We start from the raw sequence: 23,750 nt of genomic DNA on the forward strand, positions 1-23,750 counted from the left end.
GTTTGTCGTCAAGCTTTCACCCACTGGTTTCAATATTCAATAATGATTTTCTAGCTCTATCATTTTTTTCTACATTAATTTTTTTTACACTCTCTTGTTTTTTAAATTTGATCATGGATAATACCTTAAGACTGTGAACTTTAGTTTCTTCTTTTGAAAATTTCATTGGAGTATAGTTGACTTATCTACATTAATTGTAAGGAAGGGGTTACATTATATATAAATATACATTTATTAACTATATATACGTTCATTTTTTAGTTCAAATATATATTTATTTATATCATTCTAGACTTTTTGTTCAATGGATTGTTATTCATTACTATCATTTTATTTTGGTGACCATATCATCTCAGATTTGATCAGTGTGAGCCCCTTCAACTTGACTCTTTTGTGCTTATGCTTTATTCCCACCAATTTTTTTTTTTTTTTTTTTTGGCTAGGCCTGCAGCATGTGGAAGTTCCTGGGTCAGGAATCAAACCCCCACCATAGCAGCAACCCAAGCCACTGCAGTGACAATTCTAGATCCTTAATCTGCTGCACCACAGAAGTCCTTTTCCCATCGATTTTTGAGTACTTATTACTCTCAGGCACAAAAAGTTTTTGTAACTCATTTTCTGAAATTAGCCTTTTCACTAAGCAACTCAGCTTCCCTATAGTAGAAAATATATCTAGAAACCAAGATCTGGGCACTAGACGTGATAATTATTGTTGATGCGAACTATACGTGTGCGTCTCTCTCTTATAATGGCTTGTTCCTATTTTTTGACTTTGGCTTTTATCTTTATCATTTCTTTCTTGTCTACTTACTTTTTGAGTTTGGTTTTTTCTTTTTCTAGCTTCTTAAAGTGGAATCATAAATTATCGATTTTACCTATTCTTTTTGTAGTAGAAGCATTTAAACATATACTTTTTTATTGAGGTATACTTGACATACATTATATAAGTTTCAAGTATACAATATAATGATTCAATATTTGTATATATTGCAAAGTGATTGCCACGTGTCTGGTTAACATCTGTCACCAAACATAGTTTAGCATTCTTTTTTTTTTTTTTTTGTCTTTTTAGGTCCGCACTCGTGGCATATAGAGGTTCCCAGGCTAGGGATCGAATCGGAGCCGTAGCCACTGACTTATGCCACAGCCACAGTAACATGGGATCTGAGCTGCATCTGCAACCTACACCACAGCTCACAGCAACTCAGGATCCTTAACCCACTGAGAGATGCCGGGGATCGAACCTGTGTCCTCTTGGATGCTAGTCAGATTTGTTTACACTGAGCCACAATGAGAATTCCACTTTAGCGTTCTTGATAAAATACTTCAGCATTTTTTTTTCTGGTCTTTTTGCCTTTTCCAGGGCCACTCCCATGGCATATGGAGATTCCCAGGCTAGAGGTCGAATCAGAGCTGCAGCCACTGGCCTACGCCAGAGCCACAGCGACGTGAGATCCGAGCCACGTCTGCAACCTACACTACAGCTCACCGCAACGCTGGATCCTTAACCCACTGAGCAAAGGCAGGGGTCAAACCCGCAACCTCATGGTTCCTAGTCGGATTCTTAACCACTGTGCCATGACGGGAACTCCAATACTTCAGCAATTTTTGATAGACTTTAATGAGTTTAAAAACCCCTCCTAGGAAACACACTCAACTATTAGTCTGAAAACGAGTCTAAGACCTTTAACCAGTAATGCAAAGAGGCTAATTGTCCTTAACTAGATTGTCGTCTCCTTTTTTTTTTAAAATTCAGACTAACAATAATTAGACATTTTTTCCCCCATAAAATGTTTCTGTTAAGATAGACTCTTTCCGTGGGGCATTTCAGAAAGCTTCTTCTTTTGCAATAAGTTTGAAATAAAACTCTGACCTATACTTACAATCAATCTGAGAGTGACTTTATGTGTCGACGGGATTAAATGTTTGAATATATGAAAGAAGGGAGTCTGACTGTGACTAGGCCTGAACTATTGAATGTATTCTAAATACTCCAAATTTGAGATATTGTGAGGAATAACGACACTTTGATTTCTACCCCCCCAAAAAAGATTTTCCTAGGTTTTATGAATATACTTACATGAAATAGTGTGGGAAAGTGTATAATAGTTTAGAGGAAGGCCATAATAGACCAACAACTCTATCTCTAGATTCTTGTATTCATGGACTGTATAAAACCACGGAAATACATCTGCTGGTAGAAGCCCTAAAGACCCCATGTTATGTCTCCTCATATCTGTGCCAACAGCTGATCTTGTTCTGAACTTCCCACTTGGTATTCACTGGAGGTTCATTTGTCCTTATTTCTACTCCTCTTGCTAAATCTGTTTACAATTCCAAAACACAATATAATTTTTAACAGTACCATGCTTATATTACATTTGTCAACCACATTAACATGAAATTGATATCTAGAAAATAATTTTTCTCTCTAGTCAGGGATTCTTCCCTTTCCAACATTAAAGCCTTCTTGAATAAAAATACATTCTAAGCAGGGAGGGGTCTATTCTGTTCTAACGTGGAGAAAGCAAATGATTTTAAAGCAGAAATGAAAACCACTCCTCTGCAGTTCATCCTTCCTGGTTAAGACACTTCACTGTTCTTGCCACTTCATTTTGGAAGCCTGTTGCAGAACACCAAACTCATGGTTTGGCAGTATTTAATTATTATTTAATAACTGTTGTTCACATCCTCTCTAGAAGATTAGTTATTCATGTGTGATAATCTGTTTTTTAAATTTTTCTTGTCTGTTAACGTGTCTGCACAACTTTTATTGATACCTTCTGGTAAACTTTTGACCACTTGTTAGTGATTTCTTAAGGGAGAGGGATAAAAGGCATAAAAGAACTGGAAGTGAAGTTCTTGTTAAATTGCATTTCTTGTTCAGAGAAGGGATAGTAGCAGGGAAAAGGTGGGGAGAAGAGATTCCTTAAGAGGCACATAGTCATGTCACATACTCCATAAAGGTCACATACTCCATCGATGCATACCAGGCTCTACTTGATAAAGGCTTAATAAATACTTCTTGAGTTAAAAATACTTTTTGTATTTCTATTTCTACCACCTATTGTAACTGCAAATTGGTTGTGTTTTAAATGGATTACATGCATAGTCTTGGTTAAAGAGGTATAAGTTATGGTTTTGGATGCCCCATTCCCCATTTATCCAAGCTTCCTGGGATGCCTAAGACTCTGGAGATATCTAAGGTTCCCAAGTAACATTCCTGTTCCTGGCCTCCCAAAAGCTAGAACTTTCTTCCTTCTTCCTTTGTGTCTATGATTCAGGATTCTGTTCCTTTGGGATTGACCATAAATCATGAACCAATTTTTAAGAACATCTGTGCTACTTAATATTTGACAACATCTGCATTTCAGTAGGACTTTTCTAAAGACTCTTTTAAACACAAAGGAATCATTTTAATGGTAGGATTTTAGGCAGGGTGGCTGCCTTTCCTGGGATCCTGAAATTATACCTTCTCAACAGGCACTGACTTTCTTTGTTAGGCAGGAAAGCAGTGTATAATCCTGATTGATTTCTCAGCACCAACGCTCTGCCCCAACATATATTTCCCCTCTCCAAAGACAGCAGTACACAACTCCCTATGAAGTCAAAGACTTACTGAACTGATAATAATAGTGATTAATATTCCTGCCAGGGGAAAGAAAGAAACTGCTCATCTGCTGGGATGTGTTAACTTTGTTATATTTTCAGGGAATACTGCAAAACCTGAAAGATGTGGCTTACTAAAGAAACTCATATAGTGGAGGAGAATTCATTTGTCTTCTGGAAAAGGAACAATTAACTATCTTCTCATTCGCATATTTCATTAGTAGCATATGCAGTAAATACAGAATACCTCTATTATAACATAGGTTATTACAAAAATTCTAGAATGTCAAGAACTCAGTTTGTTCCCTGAGACATCATCTCCTAGACAAAGAACCTACCTTAATTCAATGAATGCAAAGTAAGATTAGCCTTATGTGTACAAATCATTACACAACTCCAACAAACGTTAATATGCACTGTGTGTAAAGCACTGGAACAGGTGATATAAATCACTGTCATATGTAGAGTCCTTTGGCTTAGTGTTATATTAGCTCTCACATTAGGCCTGTCTGGTTATCGCCTCCATTTTATAGTTGAGGAAACTGAGGCTGAAAGGGCAAGTGGCTTGATATTAAAGGTCACCCAGCTAACAAGCAATAGAGCCAAGACTTAAACTCTCTCACTTACCACAACTGCTTGTTCTTGGGAAGCTTACAGGTATCGAAAAGGGTTCCATTCTATTGAGGACTGCAGTGTACAAGAAAACCCATTCAACCAGAACACTTATGGACAGAAGTATTAAAATACATTTAAATTTCAAGTCAAGTGGAAATATTTCTAATACATGTGGTATATTTCACTGCCTATAATAGCCCTGAAAATAATCAAATCTTTGGTGATAAAGGACCTTTACGTTGCTTCCAAATCATCCTAACCCTTTAACACTTCCCTTCTAGCCTTGCAGTAGAGCATTCCTGAAAGTTAGAGGTAGAAGGCCTGGAAAAGGAATGAAGAAGCTTTGTTTTTGGTCTCTAGCTTAGGCTCCTTTTCCAACCCAGAGATCAAATGCCCAAGCAAGACCACATTTACGCCTAATGTAAAAATTGGGGCATAAAATGCCCCAAAATGACTTTGTTATTTCTAAAAGTGAAACATTTGTTTTACTGTAAGATAAAATACTTTGTGTTTTGCAGAACAGGAGTTTCTGGTTTCACTTTTAAAAACAATGAAAGGAACATATGAATAGATATTTTGGTTTGGGTGGTTGAAAGTCTAACTTTCAGAGAGAGGCCTCTGCATTCTTTAAAATTGAGTTGAAATTCACATAACATAAAATCAAACATTTTAAGCTGTGTACTGAGGTGACATTTAATACATTCATAGTGTTGTGCAACCATCACCTCCATCTAGTTCTAAGACATTTCACACCCTTAAAGGAGACCTTGTGCACATTAACAAGTTGTGTCCCATTTCCACCCACCCCCTGGCCACCACTATTCTGCTTTCTGTCTCTATGGGTTCATCTATACTAGATTTTTCATACAAATGGAGTCATACAATATGTAATGTTGGACTTCTTTCACTTAGCATGTTTCCAGGGTCCATTCACGTTGTAGAATGTATTAGAAATTCATTTTTTTATGGCTCAATGTAATATACCATTGTGGATATGCCACATTTTGCTTATTCATTTATCTGTTGATGGACATTTGGATTGTTTCTACTTTTTGGCTATTGCAAATAATGCTCTTAGGAACATTTGTATACAAGCATTTGTTTGATTATTTGTTTTCAGTTCTTTTGGGTATATACCCAGGAGTGGCATTGTTGGGACATGCTAATTTTATGGTTCACTTTTTGTAGACCTGCAAAACTGTTTTCCACAGCGGCTGCACCATTTTATATTCCAACCAACAATGTACAGGGGTTCCAATTTCTTCATATTCTTGTCAACTTTTTCCATTTTAAAAAATATAGTAATCTTGGTGAATATGAATTGGTCTCTCATTGTGGTTTTATTTGTCTTTTTTTTTTTTGTCTTTTTTGTTGTTGTTGTTGTTGCTATTTCTTGGGCCGCTCCCGCGGCATATGGAGGTTCCCAGGCTAGGGGTTGAATCTGAGCTGTAGCCACCGGGCTACGCCAGAGCCACAGCAACTCGGGATCCGAGCCGATGTCTGCGACCTACACCACAGCTCACGGCAACGCCGGATCGTTAACCCACTGAGCAAGGGCAGGGACCGAACCCGCAACCTCATGGTTCCTAGTCGGATTCGTTAACCACTGAGCCACGACGGGAACTCCTGTCTTTTCTTTATTGCCTGTGATATTAAACATCTTTGCAAATGCTTATTAGCTATTTATATACCTTCCTTGGAGAAATTTTTTCAGATCCTTTGCCCAGTTGAGTTGGTTTATGTGCTATTTTATTATTTAATTGTAAGAGTTCATTATGTATTTGGATACAGGTCCCTTATTAAGTATATGACCCCCTAATGAATTTTTCATTAAAGTTATTGTCCTTTTCAGGTCCAGAATTTCTATTTGGTTCCTTTTTATAATTTCTATGTATTTATTTATAGTCTCTTTTTTCTTCAGACATTATCCTCCTTGTTTCTTTTAGTTCTTAGTCTATGATTTTCTTTATTTCTTTGATCATATTTAAAGCTGTTGATTTAACGTTGTCTAGTAAGTCCAATGTTTCCCAATGACAGTTTCTGTTAGTTTCTTTTTTTTAATGGTAATTGGCTGTACTTTCTTGTTTCTTTGTATGCTTTTTAATTTTTTGTTGTTGAAAATAGACATTTTGAATATCTTTTTTTTTTTTGTCTTTTTAGGGCCACACCCACAGCATATGGAGGTTCCCAGGCTAGGGGTCTAATCAGAGCTACAGCTGCCAGCCCACACCACAGCCACAGCAACTCAAGATCCGAGCCGCATCTGCGACCTATACCAAAGCTCACAGCAATGCCAGATCCTTAACCCACTGAACAAGGCCAGGGATCAAACCCACAACCTCATGGTTCCTGGTCAGATTCATTTCTTCTGCACCATGACAGGAACTCCTGACATTTTGAATATTATAATGTGGTAATTTTGGTAGTCAGATTCTTCCTTCTCCTTACAGTTTATTGTTGTTCCTTTCTGTGCTTTGTACGTGTTTATTTAGTGACTTTTCCAAACTATTTTAAAATACTAATTCTTTGTTTTTTATGCTCTCTGAAGTCTCTGTTTCTTAAGTTTGTGGTAAGCTCATATTTTGGTAAAGATTTCCTTAAATGCCTAGAGCAAAAAAAGAACCAAATCTTCACAGATTGGCTCTATGTTGGGCATTCCTTCGACACTTGGCCAGGCCATTTCCAGCTCCACCTTAGGATTCACTTCCTGCTGATGCTGAGCCTAAAGATCAGCTAGAGATGAAAGCTTAGGATCTTGTCATGTCTTTTCTGAGCATGTGTTCTGCTCTAGGCATATGCATAACTTTCTAGATTCTTCCATTTTTCTATCTCATTCCCTTTTCACTTTTGATAAAATTGCCATAGAGCATCCAAGCCTTATTTTACATCATTGCTTCAGACACATTTTGTTTCTTGCAAAGTTTAATTTAGGTATATTTCTCCCACTTCATCTCAACTTTCCAGTGATTTTATAATTCTGGGGTTCTAACATTTCAAGATGAGTGAAAAATATTGCAAATTGATAATGTCACAATTTTTCTTAGTGTAATTCCATTCTTGAAAGTCTGTCTGTTCCTATATCAAATGCTTTTATGGAGTGCTTACTGTGGGACTGGAATTATGCTGTGTACTTTATGTGGTTACCTTATTTAACTCTGTCAATAACACCAGGAATTAAATAGTATTATTATCTCTAATTTATTTATAAAGATACAGAAGCCTAGAGAGATCAAATAATTTACTGAAGATCTCTCACAGCTTTAAGCATTAAACTCTTAAGTATCATTCACTATTTGCTTCATAAGAATGAGATTTCCAGGTCTTTTTTCCCACTTTATCTTCATTCCTATTTTTACTTCTACTCTTAATCATATAACCATTTTTCACCATATTTCTCAGGAATGCAGAAACAAATCAATGAACTAACAGAAATCACTGTAAAGTACAAACTACAAATAAAAGACCAGCAGCAGTAGTAAATTCAACTTGGAATAGAATGCTGTATGTGAATAACATAGGAATATTCCTGTAATTTCTCCATTTCTAGAAGAAAATTCTAATGGTACTCAGTTTGAAGATGAAACTTGGAAATTTAGAAACTTAGGAAACAGACACTGTCATTAGGAGAGTTTATTTACTGCAGTGCTAATAATTTCCTTTTTCCTTTTTAAGGCCACACCTGAGTCATATGGAAATTCCAAGGCTAGGGGTTGGATCAGAGCTGTAGCTGAGGCCTGCGCCATAGCCACAGCAATGCTTGATCTGAGCCACATCTGCAACCTATGCTGCAGCTTGTGGCAACTCTGGATCCTTAACCCAATGAGCGAGGCCAAGGATCAAACCTGCATCCTCACAGAGACTGCAGTGGGAACCTCACAGGTTCTTAACCCACTGAGCCACAATGGGAACGCTGCTTATATGCTTTTAAAAACAATTTTAATGCCTCAAATGGTGCTTGTAGTAATGGCAAGGCACTAGTCAAAGTTGCACGTTTGAACATAATTGTTTCATGAAATGTAAATGTAGAAAAGTAATATTTATAAACTAATGAGTTATGTAATTTTAGATGTTCTAGTTGAATTTAAACTTTAGAGTAAAAAAAAAATCTTAAAAGACTTTTAAGATATGCATATCATCATTCTTCCTTCCATCTTCAACCCAAGCCAGAGAGAGTATTTGAATTTTCTGAAAATCTAGCCTGACACTTTCTCTTGCTGTGTTTTATGCTGAACTATAATTGCCTATAACCATAAAAATGACTTCAGGGAGCTGGAAGCTGGGCGATAGGAGGATGCAGTACAGGTAAGATAAATTTTGTTAGAGAAGGGGAGGAAAACTCAAGATCAGTATTAATAATGCACCCAGGCTAGACTTATACTTGTTCATGATTATATCAGGATCTTGCCCCAGAATGTAAATCAATGCACTGCTTCCTTTACCAAGATAGTTTTGCCATTAAAAATAAATGTCAACAAAAAACAAAAGCTGAAAGAGTAGAGCAATACTAAACCCATTCTAAAAGAAATACTGAAAGAGCTTCTCTAAATAATAAAGAAGTAAAAAGAAATAGGATGGAGGAAATCACAACTGGAAAGCAATCACTTAAATAAGCCAGTATACAGATCTAAAAGGAAAAAAAAAAAAACCTACCCCAAAAGTGACAGTAAATACAAGGAACAGCAAAAGGACAAACATGAATATGTTAGAAAAGGACTTCAAAATCATAGCATGTGGGGAAGAAAAGTGAGAAAGTCTACTTTTTTTTTGTCTATTTAGGGCCACACCCATGACATATGGAAGTTCCCAGACTACGCTTTGAATCAGAGCTGTAGCTGCTGGCCTATGCCATAGCCACAGCAAGTCAGGATCCAAGCCACATCTGTGACCTACACCACAGCTCACAGCAATGCCAGATCTTTAACCCACTGCACTGAAGGAGGCCAGGGATCAGATCCAATCCTCATGGATACTAGTCAGGTTCTTTAACCATTGAGCCACAATGGGAACTCCTGAGACTCTTTTTTTTTTTCTTTTTTTTTAATAATGTAGATATAGGAAGGGGTTAACATACTTAAAAAACAGGGCAACCACAAATCAAAACCAAACATTACATTCACAACAACTAAAAAGAAAAGTACACAACATAAAATGAATGGAAATCATCCAGCCAAAAAAAGAAAGGAGCAAAGGAGAAACATAGAATCAACTGGAAAACAAGGTTTAAAATGGCAATACATACATATTTATCAATAAATACCTTGGTGTTCCCATTGTGGCTCAGTGGAAAAGAATCTGACTAGGATCCATGAGGATTCAGTTTCAACCCCTGGCCTCAGTCAGTGGATTAAGGATCCAGCATTGCTGTGAGCTATGGTAAAGGCTGAAGACACAGCTTGGATATGGCACTGCTGTGACTGTGGTGTAGGCCAGTGGCTTCAGTTCTGATTCAACCCCTAGGCCGGGAATATCCATATGTCATGGCTATGGCCCTAAAAAAAAAAAAAAAAAAATTACCTTAAATGCCAATGGACTGAATGCTCCAGTCAAAAGACACAGAGTGGTAGATTGGATAAAAAAGCAAAAGCCTACAATGTGCTGTCTACAAGAGACTCACCTTAGGGCAAAGGACACATATAGATTGAAAGTGAGGGAATGGGAAAAGATGTTTCATGCCAATGGACAAAACAGGTGAGCAAGAGTTGCAATACTCATATCAGATAAAATAGACATTAAAATGAAGGCCATAAAGAAAGACAAAGAAGGACACTATTTAATGATAAAAGGATCCATTCAAGAGGAGGATATTACACGTATCAATATAAATACCCCTAATATAGGAGCACCCAGATATGTACAACAAATACTAACAGACATAAAAGGAGGAATTGATGGGAATACAATAACAGTAGGAGACTTTAACACCCCACCCATATCAATGGACGGATCCTCTAGGCAGAAAATCAATAAGTAAACAGAGATCAAATATGACACAGTAGAAAAGTTAGACTTAATTGACATTTTCAGGATGTTACACCCAAAAAAATCAGAATACACATTCTTCTCAAGTGCACATGGAACATTCTCAAGAATTGATCACATATTGGGGCACAAAACTAAAAACAAATTTAAGAGTATAGAAATTATTTCAAGTATATTTTCTGACCACTATGGCATGAAACAGGAAAAGAAATGAGAAAAAACTTACTCCATGGAGACTAAACACCATGTTACTAAAAAAGCCAATGGGTCAATGAGGAAATCAAGAAGGAAATTGAAAAATACCTTGAGACAAATGACAATGAAGACACAGCCACTCAAAATCTATGGGATGCTGCAAAAGCAGTGTTCAGAGGGAAATTCATAGCAATACAGGCCTTCCTCAAAAAAGGAGAAAAATCTCAAATCAACAACTTAACCCACCACCCAAGTGAATTAGAAAAAGAAGAACAAACAAAACCTAAAGTCAGCAGAAGGAAGGAAATCGTAAAGATCAGAGAGGAAATCAATAAAATAGAGATTCAAAAAACAATAGAAAAAAAATCAATAAAACCAAGAACTGGTTCTTTGAAAAGGTAAACAAAATTGACAAACCTCTGGCTAGACTCACCAAGAAGAGGAGAGAAAAGAACCCAAACAAACAAAATAAAAAATGAAAAAGGAGAAATCTCAACGGATACTGCAGAAATACAAAAAAAAAAAAACATGAGAGAATACTATGAACAATTATATGCCAACAAATTTGACAACCTAAAAGAAATGGACAACTTTCTAGAGACATACAGCCTGCCAAAACTGAATCAAGAAAAAATAGATCAACTGAACAGACTGATCACTATAAATGAAATTGAATATGTCATAAAAATGCTACCTACAAACAAAAGTCCAGAACTGGATGACTTCACAGGTGAATTCTACCAAACATACAAAGAGGAACTTATACCCATCCTCCTTAAACTTTTTCAAAAGGTTGAAGAAGAAGGAACACTCCCAAAGACATTCTATGAAGCCACCATTACCCTAATGCCAAAACCAAAGATACTACCAAAAAAGAAAATTATACGCCAATGTCTTTGATGAATATAGACACGAAAATTCTCAACGAAATTTTAGCCAACTGAATCCAACAACGTTTTAAAAAAAAAAAACATACACCATGATCAAGTGGGATTCTTCCCAAGTTCACAAGGATGGGTCAACATATGCAAATCAATGTCATACACCACATTAACAAAAGAAAAGTCAAAAACCACATGATCATCTCAATAGATGCAGAAAAAGCATTTGACAAAGTTCAACATCCACTAATGATAAAAACTGTTACCAAAGTGGGTATAGAGGGAACATACCTTAACATAATAAAGACCGTTTATGGCAAACCCACAGCAAATATATTATTCAATGGAGAAAAGCTAAAAGCCTTCACGCTAAAATCTGGAACAAGGCTGCCCACTCTCACCACTTTTATTTATTTACTTTTTTCTTTTTCTTTTTAGGGCCACACCCACAGCATATGTAGGTTCCCAGGCTAGGGGTCTAATCCTTAACCCACTGAGCAAGGACAGGGATCAAACCTGCAACCTCATGGTTCCTAGTCAGATTCGTATCCACTGTGCCTTGATGGGATCTCCATCACCACTTTTATTCAACATAGTATTGGAAGTCCTAGCCACAGCAATCAGACCAACAAAACAAATAAAAGGTATCCAAATTGGAGAAGAGGTAAAATTGTCACTGTATGCAAATGACATGATAATATATACAGAAAACCCTAAGGACTCCTCACAAAAACTATCCTAACTGATCAATGAATTCAGCAAAATAGCAGGATACAAGATTAACATTCAGAAATTAGTTGCACTGATCAATGAATACTAACAATGAAATCTTAGAAAAGGAATACACAAATACAATACCTTTTAAAATCACACCCCAAAAAATTAAATACCTGGGAATAAACCTGACCAAGGAGGTGAAAGACTATTTGCTGAGAATTATAAAACATTAGTCAAGGAAATTAAAGAGAATTCAAAGAAAAAAAAAGAGAAAAGATATTCCATGTTCCTGGGTTGGAAAAATTAATATTGTAAAAATGGCCATACTACCCAAAGCAATATAGAGATTCAATGCAATCCTTATCAAATACCCATGACATTTTTCACAGAACTAGAATAAACTATCAAAAAATTTATATGGAACCACAAAAGACCCAGAATTGCCAAACCAATCCTGAGGAACAAAAACCAAGCAGGAGGCATAACTCTCCCAGGCTGCAGGTGATATTACAAGACCACAGTCATCATGACAGTGTGATACTGGTACCAAAACAGACATATAGACCAATAGGACATAATAGAGAACCCAGAAATAAACCCAGACACCTATGGTCAATTAATTTTTTTTTTTTTTTGTCTTTTTGCTATTTCTCTTTTTGCTATTTCTTGGGCTGCTCTCGAGGCATATGGAGGTTCCCAGGCTAGGGGTCTAATCGGAGCTGTAGCCACCAGCCTACGCCAGAGCCACAGCAACGCAGGATCCGAGCCGCGTCTGCGATCTACACCACAGCTCACGGCAACGCGGGATCGTTAACCCACTGAGCAAGGGCAGGGACCGAACCGCAACCTCATGGTTCCTAGTCGGATTCATTAACCACTGCGCCACGACGGGAACTCCCACAGTCAATTAATCTTTGACATAGGAGGCAAGAATATCAAATGGGAAAAAGAGTCTTTTCAGCAGGTGGTGCTGGGAAAACTGGACAGTTGAATGTTAGTCAATGAAACTGGAACACGCCCTCACACCATGCACAAAAAATAAACTCAAAATGGCTTAAAGACTTAAATGTAAGACAAGACACCATCAAACTCCTAAAAGAGCACCTAGGCAAAACATTCTTTGACATCAACCTTACAAATGTTTTCTCAGGTCGGTCTCCCATGGCAACAGAAATAAAAGTGAAAATAAACCAGTGGGACCTAATCAAACTGACAAGCTTTTGCACAGCAAAGGAAACCATTAAAAAAAAAAAAAAAAGACAACCTTTAAAATGGGTGAAAATAGTTTGAAAAATGGGCCAAAGACCTGAATATACATTTCTCCAAAGAAGATATATAGGTAGCCAACAAGCTCATGAAAAAATGCTCAACATCACTGATTAGGGAAATGCAAATCAAAACTACTATGAGGTACCACCTCACACCAGTCAGAATGGGCATCATTAATAAGTCCACAAGTAAATGCTGGAGAGGGTGTAGAAAAAAGGGAACCCTCCTACACTGTTGGGGTGGGAATGTTAATTGGCACAACCACTATGGAAAAAAGTATGGCGGTGCCTCAGAAATCTAAATATAGAACTACCATATGACCCAGCAATCCCAATCTTAGGCATATATCTAGACAAAGCTTTGCTTGAAAAAGACACATGCACCCATATGTTCATTGTAGCACTATTCACAATAGCCAAGACATGGAAACAACCTAAATGTCCATCGACCGAAGAATGGATTAAGAAGATGTGGTATATATACACAATGGAATACTACTCAGCCACAAAAATAACAAAATCATGCCATTTGCAGCAACATGGATGGAACTAGAGACTCTCATACTAAGTGAAGTAAGTCAGAAAGAGAAAGACAAATACCATATGTTATCACTTATATCTGGAATCTAATATACGGCAGAAATAAACCTTTCCATAGAAAAGAAACTCATATGGACTTGGAGAACAGACTTGTGGTTGCCAAGAGGGAGGGGATGGGAGTGGGATGGACTGGGAGTCTGGGGTTAATAGATGCAAACTACTGCCTTGGAATGGATAAGCAATGAGATCCTGCTGTCTAACACTGAGAACTATATCTTGTCACTTATGATGGAGCATGATGAAGGATAATGTTAGAAAAAGAATGTGTATATGTATGTGTGACTGGGTCACTTTGCTATACAGAAGAAAATTGATACAACACTGTAAACCAAGTACAATGGAAAAAAAACATTTAAAAATTTTTAAAAAGTCAATTAAACAATATCTTTAATGACTCAGTTTACATCCTGGCACAAATTCCTTTTCTCATTATGGACTGGTAACAAACTCTTTATGGGACGGTACTGGTCTGAGGATCACAATTTGAAATTCCACTGAAAAGACAGTAAAGTTATTTTTAAAGAGCATATATCCACAAGGATATATAGGATAGAAGAAATAGTAGATAGAAGAAATAATAAGAAAATTTGAGAAATTGGAAAGCAGTTGGACAAAAGTAACTGCTTTCAGAAGATCAAGAAAGAGAAATCCCTAGCTAGTATGAATTAAGTAAAGAGTAACCTGGTTTATATCACCAAGCTCCCAAATATCTATAACTGATAACACTGAGTCCCTCTGGAAGTGGAAACAGAGATGGAACTAAAAACTAAAAACAGGAGGATTTGCTGTAAGCCTGTTTCAGAAGGAGTTAGACCCTAGATTACATCCCTGACTGCTTAGTTCAGTATCTGCTTTCCCCTCATCCTAGCTAAAGACTGGTCACTTAGTCTCAAAAGAAAGTGAAAGAGGGTGTCTCTGAACTGCGAGATACCAGGCACAGTTAGCAGTGTGTAATGTTCTGAAAGAAAGAAGGTTAAAGGAAAGTTTACTTATTAAAAATTGAGACTCCCAGCCTTTATCCCTTATTAAGTTCCCAGAATACTGGCAATCGGGCCTTTATCATTCAGAGAAGAGATTGGAAGAGCTTCTCTGGGAAAGCGATAAATCAAAAAGGAAAGAACAAATTTCTGGAGTTTCCAAAGAACACAGCTCAGTTGGATTACTCTAGAGAGAAGAGCATACTTGAGAGGCCCCACCCTTAAGCAGAGACTTCCAATCATCTTTTTAGTGACCACTCTTAAATATGAGCAGAAAGCCAAGGATTACAGACATTTGAGGTATGCATTTAATATGAAACTGAGACTTAAAAAAAAAAAGAGAGGGAAAAAGCCAGTTGGAGGAAGTCTTGAAGGGAGAAATAAATTTCCCAAAATTATTGGTTTATTTAGAGAGAGAAGAAAAGATAGTGCACCCACCCAATGAGAATAAGATGTTTTAAAAAGATTACAGAACAATAACAACAAGCTCTTGAAAATTAAACAAACAAGCCATTTAAACAGAGGACTTACCAATAAAGTTGAAGTCTCCTGAAAAGTAAAACAAAAGCTCAAAAAGAGGGGATGTAAAACAGAAAAAAAAAATAAGATTTGACTTTAGAATAGGAACTCTGGAAAGAGAAAACAGAGGGAAGTTATTAAATAAATAATTTTTAAACATTTACAGAAAAAAATATTTGCAGAATAAAAGGGCTCACCAAATGGCTAGCATAATGGGTGAGAACAGAACCACCTCAAGGAACATTATTGAAAAATTTTAGGACAAAAAGAAAATCTTAAAGTCTTTGAGATTGGGGGTGGGGGTGAAGGGGAAGAAGTAGGTTTTAAATATAAAGGTTCAAAGATTAGATTGACATTGCATTACTCAACAGCAACTCTAGATGCCGGAATATAATGGTAAAATGTCTTTAATAGAGAAAACAGTTTCCAAACTAGAATTATATATTTAGTCAAACAACTCATGGTAAGGGATGAATAAAGACATATTGAGATAACCAGGGTTTGGATATTTCATCAACCATGCTCTTTTTACCAAAAAGTTATTGGAGAATGTTCTCTCCCCAGATGAAGGAGTAAACCAAGAAATTGGAAAATCATGGGATTCAGGAAGCAGGGACTTCACTGAGAGAAAGACACAGACAGACAGGCAGAGAGAGAGGGGGGTGGGGTGCAAAGGGAAGATTTCAAGATGGCAGTGCAGGAAGCCTGAATAGTGACCCAGTCCAAATTGGAGCAAGTAAGAGCCTCCTGAAGATATTTATTCAAGAAGAAATAATTAATAGATTACAGTACCCAATGTGTTTAAATGTACTAAGAGGAGAGTTACAAAATTGGTGGAGAGTTTGGGGTTAAGTTTGTGTAAAGTAGTGTGCAAAGAAAATTAAAGGGTGAAAGAACAAAAAAAAATGGAAGGTTAATAGATATTATTGTTGAGCTACCATCATCTCATTGAACCTCATAAAAAATCCTCGAACCAGAATTGCCCAGCCATGAGGTTCCTGAATTCCTGACCCAGAAGAAAAGAATGAGATAATAAATGTTCATTGTTTTTTTAAACGACTAAGTTTTAGGTTAATGCATTATGTAGCAATATATAACTAATACAGATTTTGGTACCTGGAAGCATGGTGTTGCCATAATGAAAATTTTAAATGTGGGAGTAGCTTTGGAACTGATTAGTGGGAGGAAGTTGGAAGGACCTTAAGAGTAGTGAAAGACTAAAAATGCTTGTAAAGACTGTTATTGGAAGCTTGATAGCCTGTGAGAAGTTTACCAGTAAGGACTTTAAGCAGGATGAAGAAAACATTATTGGAAACCAGAGGAAAGGAGATCCTTGCTATGCTGTGGCAAAAAAAAAAAAAAAAAAAAGGGCAGCACTGTCACCTACAGTAATATACAAAGTAGAATATATATTTAATGCACTGGGTGATATAGGTAAGGAAATTTCCAGACGAAGTGTTGGAAATGTTGCATGACCACTTTTTGCTGCTTATAGTAAAATGCAAGAGGAGTGCCTTAAAGGAAGGAATATTAAATATTAAAGGAGCCAGGAATTGTTGGGTTTGAAAATTCTCAGCCCCTCCAATTGCAAATGATGTTAAAATTAGAGATGACTCTCTGACTAAGATTAAATCCACGGCATAATCAGAAAAATATAGTCTGAAAATTAAGCCAAGATGTGACTGTAATATCTTTGTTATGATCTCAAAAGATTTAAGGCAGTGCCTCAGAGAACCACTGTTAAACAGTTAGGGCTTCTAGGTAGCTTCAGAGTGTTTTCTCACAGTAGCTTTTGCATAAACCCAAGCTGGAGAAGGGCTTTTCTTAGAGATTTGTGGCTAAGGCATTTTCCTAGTGGTGTGAAACCTAATAAGATGCATAAGAGACATACAACATTTTTAAGAGAATTTGTATTAGCAGAAACACCACCAGCTTGGATTGAAAGCAACAGATAGAACAAAATGAAAACCTTGGACCTCAAATACAGGGACATGAAGTAGTCTGTAAAAACAACTCAACCACAAACATGGGCTACCTTTCATGGAAAAGGAGGGATGACTCAGAGGGTAGAACCCAGAACCATAGATAATCATTCCCATGGCTCTGAGTTCTAATCAAGGAAATACTAAAATATGTCTGATGGATTTCAGATTTGCTAGTGACTACTAACTTCTCCAAACCTTCTGTTTTTCCCCTTTTAGAATGGAGGGTCTATAGCACAACATTCTTTGCCTGTATCACCATTTTATATTGTGGGTGTGTTGGGTAAAGAACTTGTCTCTGTAATTCGCAAGTCTTCATATCGAGGAAAACCGTACATGGGGAGCATCATTTACAAGTTACTTTAAATGATGAAATCCTAGACTTTAAACTGATGCTATACATGCATGAGACTTTGGGGTGGTTGTAAGAGGGGTAAAGATATTTTGCATTTAGGGAGAATATAAATAATTTTTTGCCAGAGTGTGGAATGTAGTAGTTTAAAAATATGCCTTCAAATTCACTGATACTCCTCCCTTCTAAGGGTGGAATCTAATTCTACTTTCTACTTTATGTGGTCCAGATTTAGTGACTTGCTTCTAATGAATAAAATACAGCAGAAGTGATGTGACATGACTTTTGAGGGTAGGTCATAAGAGGATAGTTTCTGGGGAGTTCTCTTATGCACAGCAGGTTAAGGATCTGGTGTTGTCACTGCAGCAGCTGGGGTTGCTGCTGTGGTACAGGTTCGATCCCTGGCCTGGGAACTTCCACATGCCATGGTTGTGGCCAAAAAAAAGGATAGCTTCTGCCTGGTATACACTCTTTCTCTCTCTTAGTCTCTTCTTCTCCCCCACCCCTTTCTCTCTCAGATCACTCATTCTTGAGGAAAGCCAGCTGTCATGTTGTAAGGGCACTCAAGCAGCACTTTGGAGAGTAGAGGGACCCAGATGAGGAGAGGCCTCCTGGCAAAAGCCAGCACCAATGTGCCAAAATATATAAAAGTCACCTTGGAAATAAATCCTTCAGCCTCAGTCAAGCCTTCAGGTGACTGCAGGTCTGACTGACAACTTGCTTGCAACCTCATGAGAGATCCAGAGACAGCTAAGCTGTGCCTAAATTCATGACACTCAGAGACTATACAAGATAATTAGTGTTTATTGTTTTAAGCCACTGAGTTGGATAGTTAGGGCAATTACTTATGCAGCAAGAAAGTAGCAATGGATCTAGCCAAAATTATGATATTATAATGGGAGGATAACTGACCTCTCAAAAATCTAGCTATCTAAAATATATAAAGTGAATTTTCGATGATCATATTAAAATATGGAGGCAATACATTTTTCATATTTTTCACAGTGATAGATTGGTAATATGTAACTAGCACTCTGCATCTGTTTTTAAAAATGTGTAGATATAGATTGAAAAATAATTTTAGAGATGGGAAGAAACTAAGAGATAGTGTTATTTAAGTCTTCTGTTTAGTACAGTGTTTTAGAAATAGTAAGTACTCAATAAATGGTTTTGATGTATATATGACATATGTCTATTTATTCTTAAGGTGTAATTTTAAATTGTGATTATCTGCCTTTATGTGGCTGTTTTCTTGGTGTTAATTATTTCCTTTTCTTTCATTTGCTTAATTTTCTATGTTTGTATTGCTTGGTTGTCCTTAATGCACCAACAGATCTGTTGAATGCTTAGCAATCATTGTTTCAAAGTCAAACACATCAAATTATCCATCTGTTCCATTTTATCTATTCTGGAGACCTCCCTTCACAGCCTTTGGTCCTCTCGGTCCAATCTGGATGGTTGTTCTCTTGACTGGCTGTCATGCTGGGACTTCCCTTAGCCATTCTGGTTTTGGGATTGTTTTTGAGAGAATTTGCTAATGTGAATATAAGTAGAATGAGGCAGCATTAATATTTTAAGGAGGATCCTAAATTATTAATATATGCAGTTTCTCTGACCTGGATTCACCAGCCTGTGAGGTCACATAAAATGAGGTCACATTTGCTTTTGGTGCCCGAACTAGAGTGGCCCAAGAGTTCATAGTTTGAATGCAAGATCTCAGCACCACCAGCTTCACAAAGTGCCCTTTGAGTTTATGTGGGGGTTCTTAAAAGGGATGTACTTACTAATTAGTGTATCCACTGGTTACTACAAGGCATTTGCCATTTTCTTCCTCTTCTCCTGTGACCCCCTGACCGATGTGTATTCTCCTGAATGCTGTTTAAATGTGCTGATGGTATCCCGCATAAGGTTGCTGTTGTATTTGCCAAGGATGATTTTTCCTGATGTTGCCATTGCCAAGAATACCAAGGGTACTCAGCATGATGGGAGGTAGTGAGAATGACCCTTTCCCCAATTCCACCCCACTTTTCCACTCCCCTCCGCCATTGCTCAAAGACCAGAGTACACAGCCTCTTTCAGCTTCTCCTTTTTGTAGTCTCCTACTCCCCCCACCACACCCGTTTTATAGGGCCACACCCTTGACATATGGACGTTCCCCCGGTCTAATCAGAGCTATGGTTGCCGTCCTACACCACAGCCACAGCAACGTCAGAGCTGAGCCGCCTCTGCAACCGACATCACAGCTCACAGCAATGGCGGATCCTTAACCCATTGAGCGAGGCCAGGGATCGAAACCTCATGGTTCCTAGTGGGACTTGTTTCCGCTGCACCACAATGGGAACTCCAAGTGGTCTCCTACTTAACACACCTCCCATATCCCCGGTCTAAACCAATAACAATAAACAGTCACAACTAGCTGCAAAGCATTCATTTCAGCAGGGATGATACAAAAGCCAGAAGGCTCAGAAATACAGCTCAGCCACATAGTATATTACCAAACCAGAGTGCTCAACATTTATATTCTATTGAGTTTCTCAAGCCAGAGAAACAGTCTGCTTTAAAGTGAGATGAAGTTTCCATTCTGCAGATAGAAAACTACTTTCAGCTTTCAAATAATGGACCTCTTTCACTGCTAAACAAGATTTTAAATGCCTTAGAATCTACTCCCAATCCAAGTACCATATTGCCAACCTTTAAATACATATGTCCCTAGTCTTTTAGAAACCCCAAAGTGTTCCTTCTTTGGGAAAATTTAGAAACCTTCTATAGACATCTGTAAATAATGCAACAGAATTGAAATACTAAATATTTCAGACTTTTCACTAATTAAGACTGGCCTTTGCTCTAAACATTGTCTTCACTTGCCGAGTTAGCATTTTCAAAGAATATTTAAGATGGAGATGCCACTAACTGGGTGAGTTGCTAGCAGACCACAGCAGAGGAAAGACTTTTTCTTGTGAGGTTTAAAGCACTACTGTGCTGGTGGTTTTTTTTTTTTTTTTCCCCAAAGGAGAGAATCATTTTCAAAACAAAGGCTGTGTTATTCCAAGAAGAAAATTTCAGGTGGTACGTAAGACCCTTCGCGTCATCTTCCCCTGTCTCTCTGGCCAGTGCCATTTCTTCCTCTTAATGCTCAATTCTCTCATTTAGTGGATAAGGACAGTTAGATTCAGTTTACCTAATTAGTAAGAGGTAGAGCCAGGACTTTAATCCAGGTGAATTTGACTTCAAAACTGATAGTTTTTTCCTGCTTACCTCATCATGATGTGTCACTTTGGATGGGTACAGAGATGACCATAAGAAAAAGGAACTTATCTGGGGAACTATCCAGCCATGTGGGTCATCTGGGATTTCTCTGGCATACATAAACAATGACTCCCTGGTGATACATGGGTCTTATGTTGAAGGAGGTTCTGGATAGTACACTCTGTGCAAGCAAACCTAATCCCAAACCTCACTGTCCCTCTTTTTTTCTTCTAATACCTTTTCTTCCATCCCTTTTTGGAGACAGACCAAGAAACTGGTTGCTGATCCTGCACTCTGCTCCCCGTAAGTCAGCCCTGGCTTACCTTTCCTATGACATCTGTTAATAGCTTGAGGGCCAGAGGATCATGAACCAAGGAGTCCGTGTAAAAGGAACCAAGGTATTCCTTTGGATTGATTGAATTGTCCTGGGCACACAGATCCGGACGCATGTAGAATCCATGGGCAATTCTTCCTACTGTGAAGGGGAAGGAACCACCTGCAAGTAAAACCCATTACTGAGGGGCTATTGTTGATTGAAAAGAATTCCTTCCAATCCTTGTGTTGTATGCAAAGAGAAGTTATTATAGCTTAGCTACTTAACTGTATTTACAAAGGACCTACTGGGTTCCAAATGCTGAGTGATGACCCAGGATAAAGGATCCAGAATAAAGAATAAAGTTAACTCATCTAGAAATTCAGATTTAAGGAATTTAGTCTAAAGAGAAAATATAAGGATGTAAAAATAGGTGGTCAAGGTTTTCAAGTGTAGTGTGATTAAAATAATAGAAATATACAGAGGCAACCTATCAGGTGAAGAATAACTAAATAATGATGGAACTTCTGTAAAATATATGGCCATGCATACAACCATCATTCCCATGCATACAACCATGTATTCCCATGGAAAAATGTCTCTATATGCAGTTGGGAAGGAAAAGCAGATTGGAGAACAGTATTTATAGTTTGATATTGCTTGTGTATCCAAGAGTCACAAATTCAGTTACCTACAAGGACCAAGCAGAAAATGTAAATGAATGAAACAGGCCTCTTTGTAAACAACAGTGAATAGCAGGGATGATTGCAAACTGGAGAGCTTGTGATCTGACCAAAGAAATTTAAATAAAAAAAAAAACAAAACAGGAGTTCCCATCGTGGCGCAGTGGTTAACGAATCCGACTAGGAACCATGAGTTTGTGGGTTCGGTCCCTGCCCTTGCTCAGTGGGTTAAGGATCCAGCGTTGCCGTGAGCTGTGGTGTAGGTTGCAGATGCGGCTCGGATCCCGCGTTGCTGTGGCTCTGGCGTAGGCCGGTGGCTACAGCTCCGATTGGACCCCTAGCCTGGGAACCTCCATATGCCGCGGGAGCGGCCCAAGAAATAGCAAAAAGACAAAAAACAAAAACAAAAACAAAAAAACCCAAAAAATCAAGTAAACTGTGCCAAACAAATTAAACTTGTATGCAAGAATGGAATTTGATCCTCAAACTATCATATACTTTATAGCTAGAACAGTGCCTAGATGGACCAAACTATGTCCTTCCAAAATTTACATGTTGAAGCCCTAACCCTCAACAAAACTGTATTTAGAGATAAGGCCTCTAAGGAGAAAATTAAGGTTAAATGAAGTAATAAGTTCAGCCCCTTATCCAATTAGACTGGTTGCCAAGAAGAGATACCAAAACTCTCTCTCTCTCTCTTGCTGTGAACACACAAAGAAAAGGCCATATGAAGACACAGTAAGAAGGTGGCCTTCTGCAATCCAGGAAGAGAGAACTCACCAAAACCCAACCCTGCTAGAATCTTGATCTTGGAACTCCAGAATTGTGAGTCAATAAATTTCTGAGCCCATTCTATGGTAGTATTTTGTTATGACAGTTCAAGCTGACTAAGACAGATAGGGTCTTACCTCCATGCGCAAAACATACTTTCAGTTTAGGAAACTTTTCAAACACTCCGCCCATGATCATAGAGCAAATGGCTGTGGTGGTCTCTGCTGGCATTCCTGAAAGAGGAAACAGTCATGAGGTGTAGGGCTCTTGTCACTACAAACAAGAAGTTTGGTGATGCTAATGGTGGGGGAATAGGACCTTGCTGTAATTGTCAGTGCTGAGAAATGTGGGGTCCCTGTGCCCCAGCATTGGCCATTACTTTGGCAAGCAGAAACCACATGACACTCCTTATTTACTGCTTACAAATAGAGTTATCTAATGGCTAGAACAACAGAACAGTCAAGGAACCCAGAGGACCAGGCCTTTTCTGATTCTCCCAGCTTCCATTTTGGATGCAGTGGGACAAGCAGGTACAGTGAGTCTAGGCTGAACCCTTACTCCTCCAGTTTTTTTGCTTCTTGGCCTTTGACTAGTTATTTAATACCCCTGAGCCTATACTTCTTCACCTGTGAAATGGGGACAGTATTGCTCATCTCACGAGGCTACTGTGGAGCCTTGCAAATGATGTCGGGAAAGTTCTTAGCCGGAACTTTACACTGGAGATACTCAACCAATACTAGTTGCCTCCCTGTGCTTCAATTTCCTCATCTGTAAAAATGGGGATAATAATGGGTTACTTCTTACCACATAGTAAGTGCTCAGTAAATATTAACTAATATTAATATTCCTGCCAAGTCTTTTTTTTTTTTTGTCTTTTTGCTATTTCTTGGGCCGCTCCCGCGGCATATGGAGGTTCCCAGGCTAGGGGTCGAATCGGAGCTGTGGCCACTGGCCTACGCCAGAGCCACAGCAACGCGGGATCCGAGCCGCGTCTGCAACCTACACCACAGCTCACAGCAACGCCGGATCGTTAACCCACTGAG

General features: G+C 38.0%; 1 protein-coding gene across 2 annotated transcripts in view; it reads right to left on the minus strand.

Annotated features, from left to right (window-relative positions):
* The window catches only part of ACMSD (aminocarboxymuconate semialdehyde decarboxylase), a 76,334-nt gene that overhangs the window by 14,331 nt on the left and 38,253 nt on the right, over positions 1-23,750 (minus strand). For both annotated transcript variants that reach the window (XM_047772064.1, XM_047772065.1), the window contains 2 exons: positions 22,845-22,940; positions 21,264-21,436 (listed from right to left, as the gene is read on the minus strand). In XM_047772064.1, coding sequence (XP_047628020.1) covers positions 21,264-21,436; positions 22,845-22,940 — 269 coding nt within the window. The remainder of the gene's footprint in view (positions 1-21,263; positions 21,437-22,844; positions 22,941-23,750) is intronic.

This window comes from Phacochoerus africanus, chromosome 3 (assembly GCF_016906955.1).
Source record: "Phacochoerus africanus isolate WHEZ1 chromosome 3, ROS_Pafr_v1, whole genome shotgun sequence".
In the NCBI taxonomy this organism is placed as follows: Eukaryota; Metazoa; Chordata; class Mammalia; order Artiodactyla; family Suidae; genus Phacochoerus; species Phacochoerus africanus.